This window comes from Rhizophagus irregularis, chromosome 4 (genome assembly GCF_026210795.1).
Source record: "Rhizophagus irregularis chromosome 4, complete sequence".
In the NCBI taxonomy this organism is placed as follows: Eukaryota; Fungi; Glomeromycota; class Glomeromycetes; order Glomerales; family Glomeraceae; genus Rhizophagus; species Rhizophagus irregularis.
Window position 1 is genome coordinate 5,729,072 of NC_089432.1, and position 13,018 is coordinate 5,742,089.

General features: G+C 29.5%; 8 protein-coding genes across 9 annotated transcripts; 4 read left to right on the forward strand and 4 right to left on the reverse strand.

The window, feature by feature from the left end:
- Nucleotides 1-67: 67 nt before the first annotated feature.
- On the forward strand, nt 68-1,708 carry OCT59_024522 (uncharacterized protein). The gene is made up of 3 exons (XM_025309208.2): nt 68-933; nt 1,013-1,168; nt 1,248-1,708. The coding sequence occupies exons 1-3, from the start codon at nt 91-93 to the stop codon at nt 1,350-1,352; spliced, it is 1,104 nt and encodes a 367-aa protein (XP_025181190.2). The 5' UTR covers nt 68-90; the 3' UTR covers nt 1,353-1,708.
- Nucleotides 1,503-5,101, reverse strand: OCT59_024523 (uncharacterized protein; the record flags this gene model as incomplete). The annotated part of the gene is made up of 13 exons (XM_066135488.1): nt 1,503-1,946; nt 2,026-2,248; nt 2,322-2,521; nt 2,603-2,722; nt 2,789-3,019; nt 3,101-3,256; nt 3,336-3,446; nt 3,517-3,800; nt 3,887-4,040; nt 4,128-4,403; nt 4,485-4,548; nt 4,623-4,861; nt 4,937-5,101. 13 exons carry the CDS (start codon nt 5,099-5,101, stop codon nt 1,572-1,574), a joined length of 2,598 nt encoding a protein of 865 aa, XP_065991502.1. The 3' UTR covers nt 1,503-1,571.
- Nucleotides 5,102-5,245: 144 nt separating this feature from the next.
- OCT59_024524 (ribosomal 40S subunit protein S13) lies at nt 5,246-6,106 on the forward strand. The gene is made up of 2 exons (XM_066135489.1): nt 5,246-5,529; nt 5,636-6,106. The coding sequence occupies exons 1-2, from the start codon at nt 5,295-5,297 to the stop codon at nt 5,821-5,823; spliced, it is 423 nt and encodes a 140-aa protein (XP_065991503.1). The 5' UTR covers nt 5,246-5,294; the 3' UTR covers nt 5,824-6,106.
- OCT59_024525 (uncharacterized protein) lies at nt 6,044-7,859 on the reverse strand. 2 transcript variants are annotated; one of them, XM_066135491.1, is made up of 8 exons: nt 7,579-7,859; nt 7,390-7,429; nt 7,226-7,309; nt 7,100-7,156; nt 6,962-7,043; nt 6,782-6,891; nt 6,575-6,664; nt 6,044-6,382 (listed from the first exon to the last, which is right to left on the reverse strand). In XM_066135491.1, exons 2-8 carry the CDS (start codon nt 7,393-7,395, stop codon nt 6,380-6,382), a joined length of 432 nt encoding a protein of 143 aa, XP_065991505.1. In that variant the 5' UTR covers nt 7,396-7,429; nt 7,579-7,859; the 3' UTR covers nt 6,044-6,379. The 2 variants fall into 2 exon arrangements, with proteins under 2 accessions (XP_065991505.1, XP_065991504.1); XM_066135490.1 differs by having other exon boundaries at nt 6,245-6,512.
- OCT59_024526 (uncharacterized protein) lies at nt 7,484-8,909 on the forward strand. The gene is made up of 3 exons (XM_025325455.2): nt 7,484-7,795; nt 7,884-8,069; nt 8,139-8,909. Exons 1-3 carry the CDS (start codon nt 7,522-7,524, stop codon nt 8,762-8,764), a joined length of 1,086 nt encoding a protein of 361 aa, XP_025181194.1. The 5' UTR covers nt 7,484-7,521; the 3' UTR covers nt 8,765-8,909.
- On the reverse strand, nt 8,778-10,254 carry OCT59_024527 (Aminolevulinate dehydratase; the record flags this gene model as incomplete). Its single annotated transcript, XM_025316192.2, has 7 exons — nt 8,778-8,905; nt 8,981-9,197; nt 9,265-9,352; nt 9,419-9,563; nt 9,631-9,714; nt 9,792-10,021; nt 10,091-10,254. 7 exons carry the CDS (start codon nt 10,252-10,254, stop codon nt 8,847-8,849), a joined length of 987 nt encoding a protein of 328 aa, XP_025181195.1. The 3' UTR covers nt 8,778-8,846.
- OCT59_024528 (uncharacterized protein) lies at nt 10,048-12,096 on the forward strand. Its single transcript, XM_025309210.2, has 2 exons — nt 10,048-10,244; nt 10,318-12,096. The coding sequence occupies exon 2, from the start codon at nt 10,443-10,445 to the stop codon at nt 12,009-12,011; it is 1,569 nt and encodes a 522-aa protein (XP_025181196.2). The 5' UTR covers nt 10,048-10,244; nt 10,318-10,442; the 3' UTR covers nt 12,012-12,096.
- Nucleotides 12,097-12,132: 36 nt separating this feature from the next.
- OCT59_024529 (uncharacterized protein) lies at nt 12,133-12,823 on the reverse strand. The gene is made up of 2 exons (XM_066135492.1): nt 12,511-12,823; nt 12,133-12,444 (listed from the first exon to the last, which is right to left on the reverse strand). The coding sequence occupies exons 1-2, from the start codon at nt 12,806-12,808 to the stop codon at nt 12,236-12,238; spliced, it is 507 nt and encodes a 168-aa protein (XP_065991506.1). The 5' UTR covers nt 12,809-12,823; the 3' UTR covers nt 12,133-12,235.
- Between the last annotated feature and the right edge of the window lie 195 nt (nt 12,824-13,018).

Below are 13,018 nucleotides of genomic sequence, written 5' to 3' on the forward strand. Positions count from 1 at the left end.
TTTTGGCGTCTTTGTAATACGATAAAAACTGAAAGAAGTTCAATTGATTTAGTTGATTTTTATTCTAGTTACTTTCTCGTTTCTTTAAAAATGCTTTCCAAGAGCACACCAGCAACCGCTTCCATGCGTAAAAAAGATATATTCTCTCAGTTTATAGATGTATTTTCATATGAAACTTTTATTCTGCATTACAAAGGTACAGTATTGCTAAACGTACTTGTACAAGTCATAGCATTTTCAGCATACTCGTTGTGGTATGTTATATTCGCGGGACATGGGTTTGCACCAGTATTTAGTAATTCACTTATACCTATATTAACCATCGTAACTGCTGGTATGATTGGTTTGAGAACTAATAGTAGTTATGATAGATTTTGGGAAGGAAGAAAATTATGGAGTGGTTTAGTGGCTAATATTAGGAATGCTACTAGAATACTTTGGTTTAGTGTAGCTAAAGATGATAATGACGGTGAAGGAGAAGCAAATGATAATGAAGAAATAAAACAAGCAATTCGATTATTTATTGCGCTTGCTATAGCTATTAAACATAGACTTCGTGAGGAAAACGGAGTGGGGTATTTAGATTTAAAAAATTTAATACCTTATGCCTATAGAAAATTCGAAGAAAAACATGAATATGTTTTAGAAGAACATGAATCACAAAATTCTCATTCTTCTGAAGCTGTTATAAGCGAGAAAAGGAATATGAATATAAGCGATAATATAAAAAAATATTACGAAACTCGTAATATACCTATTGATATTACTCATATGATATATAATTATATAAACATGTTTAAAAAACAGGATAAATTGGATTCTAGCACTTTTAATACTATTAATTCTTTAATTCATTCTATGACCGAAATATACACTGGGTTTGAAAGAATTTTTACCACACCAATTCCTCTCGCTTATTCTGTTCATTTAAAAGTAAGTTATATATACTTTTTTTAATATTTGAAATTTCTTTTTTCTTTTATTCTCATATAATTTCTTTTTTGTATATTAGCAAATGATAACATTATATATCTTGGCATTACCACCGCAATTATATGAGAAATTAGGATGGTATACAGTTCCTATAACTGCTATAGCTACATTCACATTCTTCGGTGTTGATGCTATTGGCAGTGAGATTGAGAATCCTTTTGGTTATGATATTAACGTAAGTTATAAGAATTAACTGTTCGAAATTTTCTTTTTCTACTCGAAACCTTTCGATACATTTTTTTTTTAACATTTAGGATTTACCCGTTGATGATTATTGTTCAAATCTAAGAAAAGAAATTGAAAGTTTATTTGAAGAACGTCCTTTAGATCCATGTCAATGGAATAAGAAAACTGAATAAATAAATTTTATTTTTTTCTACTGGATTTACCATTTAACGACTGGTATAAAAGACAAATCAGCTTGGCAGATATATAAAAGTTTTTTTTTTTGGCTTAAATTGTAATGGCTCGATAAAAGGTCCAAAGATTCGTAATATTTATTATCATCGGATAAGTATTCTTTATTTTTTAAACTTTTAAATATTATGAAAATGATAATCATGTATTATAATGTATAATTAAAAATAACAATCCATAGCATAATCGTCATTTTCATCTTCAATCATATCCGTTTCAGTCATCATTTTTGTAGTGACGTTCTCCAAAGCTTCTTTATATAAATGTTCAACATCTATAGTTGCTTCAAGACGTTCAAAATCGATCATACAAATGTTTTGATAAAAATTATAATACTTTTGTTTCAATGAGGTTGATTCGTCAATTAATTGTTTGTGTGGAATTTGAGAACAACTGATAATCGTAGCAAACGGTGACGGTAGTAGTCCTCGAATTGTTGGTAATTCTCGATATGGGATTATCCTTTCAAGATAATGTTTAAGTCGTTTAAGTATTGCAAGTACTTCACTACGAACTAATCGACTCGAATCTTCTGCCTAAATAATATATAAAACAAATTGAATAATTTATTCTAATTTGTAAATAGATAAATTAATTTTCATTGACTATACGTACAGCAGCGACAAGTAATTTATCTCCATCCAGCCAATAAAACCAAGAAGAATCTTGACCTATCAGTAAACTATTGCCACTTATATCTTTATTATGTTTTGTTTTCTTTTGTCCGTAATTTAATCGATCTTGTTCACAATGATCCCATACAGATGCCAGAAATTGACAGCCGTTAATTCGAACATAAAAATCTGGATCATCCATAATTTTATCCATTATATTTGGACTAATAGTTATTAAAAAAAATTAGGTTTTAACCAAAAAAAAAGAAAAAAAATCCTTTTCAAAATAATACATACTTCATAATTTCTGCATTACGATCGTCCAACAAAATTGTGCCGCATTCACGTTCAACAATGAGACATGTCATTAACTCCATCACAGCTCTTCGTACGAAAGCTTCAGAATCTCTCATCATAAAAGGTAGCTTTAGTGCAATATCTTCTTGCAATTGTCCAGATACAATATACTGCCAGCCTTTTGAGTTTCTAATAATTGTCTATGTTTTAAATTTTTAAACAATTAAATCAGCATAAAAAGCATAAATATGTTACCATCAAATAAATTAATAAAAAATTGCCTTAATTGCTTTCAAACATGAAGCACGAACGTATGGTTCTTCGTCATTAATCTTTGCAAACACAATATTAAGTAAATCAAATTTTATAATAAAATTCACCCCAGAACCAACATTTGACGACTAAATTACTGAAGGTAAGTAATATCAATATATATAAAAAAAACATTATGGGTGTAAACTTCAAACCTTATCAAATAATCCACCTATAAATTCTAAAATTGAATCACGAATATCCCAACGCAAATCACAAGCTCTAAATATTAGGACGTCAGCCCATTCCTTTGCATATTTACTGTATAAAATATATGTTCCCATAACGTTTGCACAAAGCAATTTTTCCATAGTTTCAAGTAATAAAACCATCCCACGACATTCTATTTTTGAATCTAAAGCTAAAAATTGAATTGCTTGTAATGTCTATTACGATAACGAAAGAGTTATATATAATTTCATGGTAAATATTAAAGTAGATTAGAGAATCAATTAATTTACAGGTACCTTATTCACGATTTCTTGATCGGTTATTTTATTATAGTCTATTTTAGTGAAAAGTACAACGGGTATTATACTAAGTGCTTCTTTCATAATACGCTGATCTGTATTAAACTCTGGCATAAACAAAATATCTAGTATCATGCATATTGATGATGTGTTCTAAAGAAAAAAGAAGAATTTTTTTATTTGATAAATATACAATCGTTTCACAAATTGCATTAAACTTTAGATACTTTACCGCAACTGCAGCAGCATTTTTTTGTGAAATAACGCGAATTGTATGCAATATGTTGAGAATCAATAATTTCCGGCCAGCAAAATTTCGTTTTGTTTGGAAAAGTTTCTTTAACTGTATACAATAATGAATGCTCACGTGAATATTTTATTTTACTATAATATATTATTACAATTTAATGTACCTTTTCAAATGTACCATTCTCAAATATGACTTCGAAATGCACATAATTGTGCCGAAGATATTCAAATTTTTCAGGATTTTCTATATTTTGTTGATTTGTTGCAAAACCAAGCAAAAATATCAATAAATCCATAAAGACTGATGCTATTATAATTTTTCCTTTAGAAACGCGTTCAACTAATTTTATGGAAGACTCAAGTACATTGACTGCCATTGTAATCATTTCAAAACTAGAGTCAGTATTCCACAACGGGAAAACGAAATCATTTATGATATAATTCAAAGCTATATAATCAATGTAATATAAAAGAATATTAGGATCATGAATAAAAAATTTAAAAAGGAACATCATGTTTCGAAAAATTTCATACTTTCTGTGACAGAGTCTTTAGTATCTAAAGATCCTGATCTCTTAAATAAAGAAATCGGATCAGGAACCCAATCTAGCACTATGCACAAAATGTCGTTTGCTCTTGCTCTTATATTTCTATCTGGATCAGTTAACAAAACATTCAACCTGTTCAACTAAAACCAATTGAAACAATAATATCTTTAACATAAATGAAGACATAATATACATAATGTTTTATTTTAAAAAAAATCTTCATTTACCAGATGCCCTTGTTTTATAAATTCGATGGCATTGTTTGTCCGTGAATTTACTAATTCCCAAATTATCTGCAAAGCTTCCAAACGACGCCTTATATCAACAGATGAATCAAACGCAAATTGATTTATTTTATTGAAAAGATCAAGTGAAGTTATTAAAGAATCCATAAGGGCATCCTGTGTTTCAGTATTTTTCCAATTCGTAGTTAAAGAGAGTTTTGCGAATAATGAACAATTGTTGATTATAGTTAAGAGTAGCTTAGACGCTGTAACTGTTACCTTTAATCAAACGTCCAAACCATCAATAATTATATTTATTTATTTTTAACATACAAATATAAAATAATGAAATTTACATACATATGTACTAGAATCATCGAAACATTTTGCTACGATTTGATGGCTTTTATTTGATTCGAGAAACCTTCAATTGATTTCGTATATTTGTTAAATAATAATCTATTACACAAATTGCACGAAAAGTTCTTAATGAAATACCATTTAGCGCCAAGGTTATAAATTACTATTTGTTCTAAAGCCTCAATACATGAAAGACGCATCAAAGCTTCTTCGTTAAATACATTGTCTAAAATAAAATGAAGTATACCCATATAGTTTGTATGTAGCTGAGAAAACAATGGAGCATGATGCCTATCATCATTGGCCAAAAGACGCGCAAGAAAACGAATTGATAATGCCATAATCCTGTAATCTTCGTGCACTCGCATGATGCAAGACTATAGAAGTTCACTAATTTATTAAAAAGAAATAAAAACATTATAATTGAAGTCTTTATTTTGATAATTACACACACGTATTATATCCAGGATGTCCCATTCAATGAATTTGACCACTGTTTTTGGACCTTGCGACGCGTATTCTGATAAGTATGATAACACTTTTTCATGAATTGTGTCGTCCACTATGTCTTTAGACATATGTGGCAAAGATTTCACAATATTTTGAAGTTTTTCCATTATGAAGTTAGTAATTTGTGTTGAATTCAAAAATATATAAGTACAATTATTCACTGTAAAAAAAAAAAAAATTGAATTTTTCCGCGCATTTTTATGTACGACAATTATATAAAAATTGTGATCGGCATAAAAAAATTTTTCCTCCTCCTTCGTCTCCTCTTTGTAGGATAAGTATAATAAAAAGTCAGCCAAAATGGGTCGTATGCACGCTCCCGGTAAAGGTATTTCTGATTCTGCTCTTCCGTACCGACGGACTCAACCTACTTGGTTAAAGACTACAGCCGAAGACGTACGTGAACAAATTTTCAAATTTGCAAAAAAGGGTATGACACCTTCACAAATTGGTGTTCAACTCAGAGATTCTCACGGTATCGCACAAGTGAAGAGCGTTACCGGGAATAAGATTCTTCGTATATTGAAATCAAATGGTACGAATTTAATATTTTTAATTTAATTCAAAAAAAAAGAAAAAAAAATATTTTTTTTTCTTTAAAAAATAAGAATTCCATCCATCTAATTCCTTCAACATTTAAGGATTGGCACCTGAAATTCCTGAAGATTTATATCATTTAATCAAGAAAGCTGTTGCTGTTCGTAAACACTTAGAACGTAATCGTAAAGATAAAGACGCCAAATTTAGATTGATCTTGATTGAATCTAGAATTCATCGTCTTGCCAGATACTACAAGAAAGCTGGTCAATTGGCTCCAAACTGGAAATAGTATCCTTAGCAGTTATAATGGTTATAATTTATAAATGATCTTGATTTCGTAAACAAGAAATATTTTCTTTCTGCATTCTATTCTACATGGTATTATTATACCTTAACTTGTTTTTTTACAGCGAATCTTCAACTGCAAGCGCCTTGGTTGCTTAAGTATATTGAGTATTTTATTTTTTTTTTATTATCAGACTTATAATTCAAAATGAAAAAATTATTTTAAGGATTAGATCTAAAATTCTTACTTTATTAAAATTAATTAATATTCTACGATTATTCTTTAAAAAAATATTTATGTTGTATGATTGTTTTTATTGAGAATTTGTAATGATATTCGATCGCGTGCTTTGTGGATAATTGTCTTTTCTATTCTTATTTGAGACATGGGATATGATGAACAAAATAATACTGAAACTTTATGTTTAATGAAGTTATCAAATATTAAATATTATGTATTCACACTGTCTGATCTCAGTTTCAAAAAAGAATTGATAAGTCGAAGCAAAGTCATTTTGAGTTGAATGGAGGACTTTTTTTTAAAGAATTATTTTAAAGAATCACTGTTAAGAATTTTATAATATAAAAAATTTTAATTATATACAAATGAATCTTGCACGTGTAATAAGTCATCAATATTTATGCGCGTCTAAATTCAGATTTTATCTCCGAAATCCCAACGGGAACACCACCCTTTGAATATAAATAAGTTTAAACATCATAATTTAAATAAAGTAAAAACAGATGGAAAGTACCTTTTCATCATATTCGGCCCAATCACCTTCAGTAAGATCAATATCTTCGAATACAGTTCCTGATTTGATACCTACAGCTTTAAAACCAGCCTGATAAGTTAAATCGTGAAATTGTGTAACACGTGACCAATAACAAAAAAAATTTTTTTTTAGTAAGTTGCGTCGACTCGAATTAAAATTTTAAACACAATAATCATATATCTTTACTCTAGGTTCAAAATCGATTAATTCTATTCCTCTGCATTCAATGATTGCCATTTTAGCAAAACTTCCATTATTTTCAATAGTATAAGGCTTAATTGGAGATGTGTCAAATTCTACAAATGTCAAAATTATATGATTATAGTGTTAAATTATTATAGTAACAAATAATAAATGATAGCTTACGTGCTGAACTTTCTCGTTTGCAGAATTTACAACGCATTAGAAAATTCGCAGTTCCTCTCGACCCTGGCAACTCATTTTGAGCCTATACAAAATTAAACTTGAATCAAAATATTTGAACCATATGAACGAAAAACTTACCAATCGGTTCACTCCAACCCAGTTGTCATTTTCCTCGTTACAACTTGTACATTTTACCTTATAACAAAATTCCACAAAGAATTACTCAATAATCAAAAATCTTCGAACTAAAAAGCGAGTTAAAACCTTAAAATGCCACTCATAATCATCGTCACCTGGACCAACCTCCGTCACGTTTTCAAGTTCTGCCTTAAAATGAAGAGCGAGTTTCTATACAAGCCAAAAAAGCTCAATTGCTAATTAAGAAAAACAAAAAAGAATAATAAAAATGAAGGAAAAAAGCTACACACCACCATTTTTTGTTATGGCATACGTAAAGATCAATTGTGTCTATATATATTTTGAAAGATTGACAATGATCAGTACGACATATTTAGAATTTTTAAAATTTATCCGATAATCATTAAATTTTATCTTCAAATATGCGAAAAAGTAACCAAGCGATACGTTCTTTGAGCTCTTTTTCTCTATTTACTCACAAAAATATAGGCTTTACCTCTTCATTAACTCGTTCAAAAAGACTTTTCCCTTCACAATTTATTCCAGGGTTTACGTTACGAGTTTCAGTGTCATCATCTTCACCTTCTCCACCAGGTCCACCAAAAGACCCAATACCCACACCTGATCCAACTGATATAAATCCTCCGATTAATAATTTACCACCCCCTAAGAAAACTGGTTATTCGATAACTTTTCGTGTGTAATCTTTTATCTTTATTTGTTAAAGTCAAAAATTAAATAGGATATAAGGATATAAAGCAAAATACTCTTTTATTTATTATAGCTTGGCTTTACGGTAATCAATCGCCACGGATAAAACATTATCCATATCCAATAACAAATTTTTGGACTTCTATAATATCATTATTACCAGCATTTTTTCAACATGAATTATGTAAGTGGGCAATGTCGAGGATGTTAAAGAGCGCGGTATCCGCTGAATATTTTCCAGAACAATTTCTGCAAGGAGGTATAATATTCTTTTTATAGAACTTAACTCTTTTCGTACATAAGTAATAAAAAAATCTGTAAATTTCAGCCGCATTTGCTGCACGACAAGTATGTACATCTCTTTCAACTCCATCTGAACGCGATGAATTACAAGATATGTTGACTACTAGATTTTATGATAGAATTATTACTGAACTTGATAAATTAGAATCAGAGAAATCTAGTATAACCATTGATATGTTAAAAATTTATGGATTAAATATTCGTGATGTATGGATGTCAATTGGACCTAAAAAGGCATATTCTAACACAAAAAAAGAATATCGTATATTAAAATGGATGACAATGAAATTGGCTATTCGTAATACACCTTCAGAAGGTGATTTTAATGAATCAAGAGCAAAAGTAGCTAAAAGCTTTAGCGATGGAATTAATTTTAAAGTAGATGTTGAAATAGATGCTGATATGCAATACATTCTAAAATCGGCAAAAAATGAGATTTTTATAAATGATCAATCAAGAAGGTTGGTATTATTTCGATTTGAGAGCCTCTATTTTGAACCTGCTGATCGAATATATTACAAAGTATCTTCTGATAATGGCGAAGAGTCAAATTGGACTTGGCGTGTGGGAGATATTGATTATTTGTTGGAAATTGAAGATTTAGAAAACGAAATGAGAGAAGAGAAAGATTCGAATCATTCAGAAGATTGAAAAAGATATGATTTCATGGATTTCGCACAAAATAGTGTTATTATTTTTATTTGTATTTCTTAATTTACATATGATCCGTGAATTAAGTTTCTAACCATTCGAGAAGTTGAGGAGTATAATAAGTTATGATGAGATTTGCACCTAAAAAAAATTGAAATAAAAAAGAAATTAATATAAGAAAAAAACAATATACGTATATATTATTATAATATTCACCCGCTCTCAAAAATCCTTCCATACTTTCGAATACGACAGCACGAAGATCAAATACTTTTGCTTCAGCAGATCTCCATATCATCGCGAATTCGCCCGACACTTGATAAACAGCTATTGGAACGTCAGAACTAATTTCTTTGGCATCACGTAAGATATCCAAATAAGGCATTCCAGGTTTAACCATAATGATATCTGCTCCTTCCGTAAGATCACGTCTCTAGTATTTAATGTAATATTGTTAGTAATAAATTATCCATATAATGAGAATTGAAATTTTGACATACAATTGCACGACGCGCTAAACCGCGTGCATTTGGTGGAAGTTGATAACATTTACGATCACCGAAGGCAGGAGCTGAATTTGCAGCATCTCTAAAAGAATTATATTCTTTGAGTTAAAATTTTAAAAAAAAATATTTAAAAGAAAAAGGAATTTACCTGAATGGACCATAAAAGTTAGTAGAAAATTTCGCACTGTAACTCATTAAATTAACCTTGTTAGTAAGACCTTCTTGAATTATAAGATTTTTAATTGCTCCAATTCGACCGTCCATCATATCGGATGGGGCGACACAATGTGCTCCTATAAAAAGGAATTTATTATTAATAAAATTTAATAATTTTTTTTTAATGTAAATTGTGAAACTGACCAGCTTTAGCATAATTTATTGCAACTTCTGCTATTCGTTTTACGCTTGCTTCGTTATTGATAGTACCATCCTCATTTAAATGTCCTATATATTAATAAAATATTAATGCATATTTGATATTATATGTAACGGCGCAGTAACAGAGAATAATATCAACTTGCCACAATGACCATGTGAAGTATATTCACAAAGACAAACATCACATGCAATAAATAATTGTGGAAATTTCGAACGAATAAGTTTAACGGCTAAAATTACTGGACCATTTGGATCATCTGCACCTGATCCTAATGGATCTTTTTCACAAGTGGGAACACCAAATAAGAGAACTGAAGATAAACCTTTTTCAACAAGAGGCTTAAGAAATCCTTCGATTTTATTAATTCCCAATCTGAAAATCGTTAATTAATCCGATGATATTTTGAATTTGATTTTTTAATTTTTAACAAATTTAAAATACCTTTTTTGACCCGGCAAAGAGGAAATTTCACTTTCAGAATCTGGCTTGTCTGTAATAAAAATTGGATACATTAATGAAGATTTACGTAAAGTACGTTCAGAATGCCATTCTCTAGAAACAGGATGATTATGTCCTCCTTGAAGGAATGAAGAAAGTAACGGCATAGTTTTGTAATCTTTTTTAGTGATGTAATACTGACAAAAAAGATGACTGAAATTTTTTTACAGTACGCACGTGTTAAATAATGTTCGATAGATCAAAAAAATCTATTTGTTTGTTACATATACATGTGAATTTTTCCGATTAAATACAAAAAAAAACTGCAAAAAATTATTTTTTAAATTGTCTTTGAATGTCCACTTTTAATCAACAAGCTTTTTTCCTAGCAAATATTAACCCAATAGATTTGACCATGTCGGATACTACAGATATAACTAATATGCCAAATATTAAAGTATCTACAGGATCACCGTCGTCGTCTTCACAAATATCGTCTCCTCCACCTGTTGACTTTTTATATTCTACACCACCCAGTATAACTCGTGTTTTAACATACACTTCACCATTTGTACACTTTTTTTCATATTTTTTATCTTTGGTTACCTGGTCAACGGGAAATCCTTCAGAATCTTGTTTATTAGTGGCTGCTTGGTGGACAATTTGCCTTTACCCAACAGAAATTATAATATATGGAACTCATATACTTCTATTAGTTTGGATAGGTTGGAAATGGGTTGAAAAAGGTAAAAGCGAAAAACTTGGAAAACCAAGCTCAGCTTCAAAATCCACTTCACAACTTGATTTGAATAGAACAGTTTCAGAAATACACACTATATCTGATAAACTTACGTCATTTCACGCTCTTATTAATCTAATTCGTTCAAATGTTGATTGGACAAATTCTTCACAAACTCAAAAAGTTGTACGTGGATTAATATATTCATATCCAATTTGGTTAGTATTGACATATTTCGTTTCATTAACATGGATTTTCATTATTTTGGGAACATTTGGATTAGTATGGCATAGTCCATGGTTTAAATTTACTCGATATATTCTTATTAAATCACCGATATTTCATGGAATTATGGATTTAATATGCGTATATGTTTGTGGAGGTAATTTATCACAACAAGGAGAAAGGGGAGGATTTTCTGTTAGAGCTTTTGGAACTTTGATTAGTAAAGCAAAAGAACAACAAAAGAAACTTGCAGGTAAAAAAGATAATAATAATAAAGATGAAAATAAAACTTGTACAGATTTAATATTTAGATTTGTTATATATGAGAATCAACGTTGGTGGTTAGGTTTAGATTGGACCACAAATTTATTCTTAAATGAAAGACCCGCTTGGTCTGATGAATATAATGAACCAACAAATCCTAAAAGTTCATTTGAATTACCACCAACTACTACAATTAGTGAAACACCTGAAGATTCAAACGTTCTAATTAAGAAAACCATGGAATGGAAATGGGAAAATTCAGATTGGTGGATTGATTACGATGGTGATGTTGATAATGATGGTTGGCAATATGCTGATAATAGGTGGAATAATCTTTCTTCAAAAAGTGGTTTTAGAAAATACACACGAAGAAGAAAATGGGTTAGAACTGCAAGATTAATTGAAACGATTGAAAAAATTGATAAAAGCGATGAAAGTAAAGACGATGAAGATCAACAAGATCAACAGGATCAACAGAATCAAGAAAATAAACAGAATCAAAAGATTACAGAAATATCAGAAGATTTTGAAACTAAAGAGAATAATAATAAACCTCCTCCATATTCCTTATCGTTAAATTCAAGTAATTCAAGTGATAATAAATCTAAATCTTTACCACTTATTTCAAGAAAAGCAAATGGAAAATTTGATTCTGAATCTATTTCTTTTACTGTTTCATCTGAAAAAGAAAACTAAGATGGAAACCCGATTAAATAGAGTTCTTCGTAATGAGCATATACATATACATATATTTCATTATTTATTTACGTTTTAATATAATAAAAAAAAAAAATAACAATAATAAATAAAATAATGGTTGTTATAATAAACTTTAAATCATGAAGTTTATTCTCAATTTAATGTCACAATTTCATGTAATGAATGTGAAATAAGTTTTTTAGGCTGAAATGATAATATTTTCAATTTTTAGATTTTTCGGATTTTTCATACTTTTGTTTATCACTTGTATCAGAATGATTAAAAGTATTAGAGGTCTCGGTAGTTGAAGCAGCCGTAATTTTTGACACATCTGTATTTTTTGCGTCTTCTGTAACTAGATCGATTTTTTTTGCATCTTCTGTAACCAAATTTGCTTCCTCTTCTGTATCATCATCATCATCATCTAATTCTAAATTCTCACATTATATTAGATTAATCCTAAGTGAAAGTATATTATTAAAATAACTATACTAACCATCACCATACTCATCAGGGTGTTCTCTAAAACAATCTTTCATTTTCTGAAATTGTTCCAGACAATCAACACCTTTTGGTTCCGCCTTTGAATAAATAAAACATGAAAATGCTGCTTTAAATTGCTCTCCACAAGATCCTTTAGCCATTCCTCCTAGACATGGACAATCCCAATTAATTTCTCCAGTTTCTGGATTGAATGCATCAGACTGTTCATTTTCATTTTCATTTTTTGAAGGCGATAAGGTTTCTTGTGAAATTTTTGCCGTTTCTACATTCGTCTGTTGTGTGGAGGTCATTATTATATTTTTTTTTAAAAGATCTTAACGGAAAATTTTTTAACTGGTATAGTTTTTCACGTGCAGCAGTCAAATAATAGTCATATGATTGTTGATCTATTTGAATTATATATTTATTATCATTATTTTATATTAAAAAATGATATTACATACAAAAAAAAGTCTCTATAGTGAATTTTTATATAGTGAATAATTTGCTATAATGAAGAA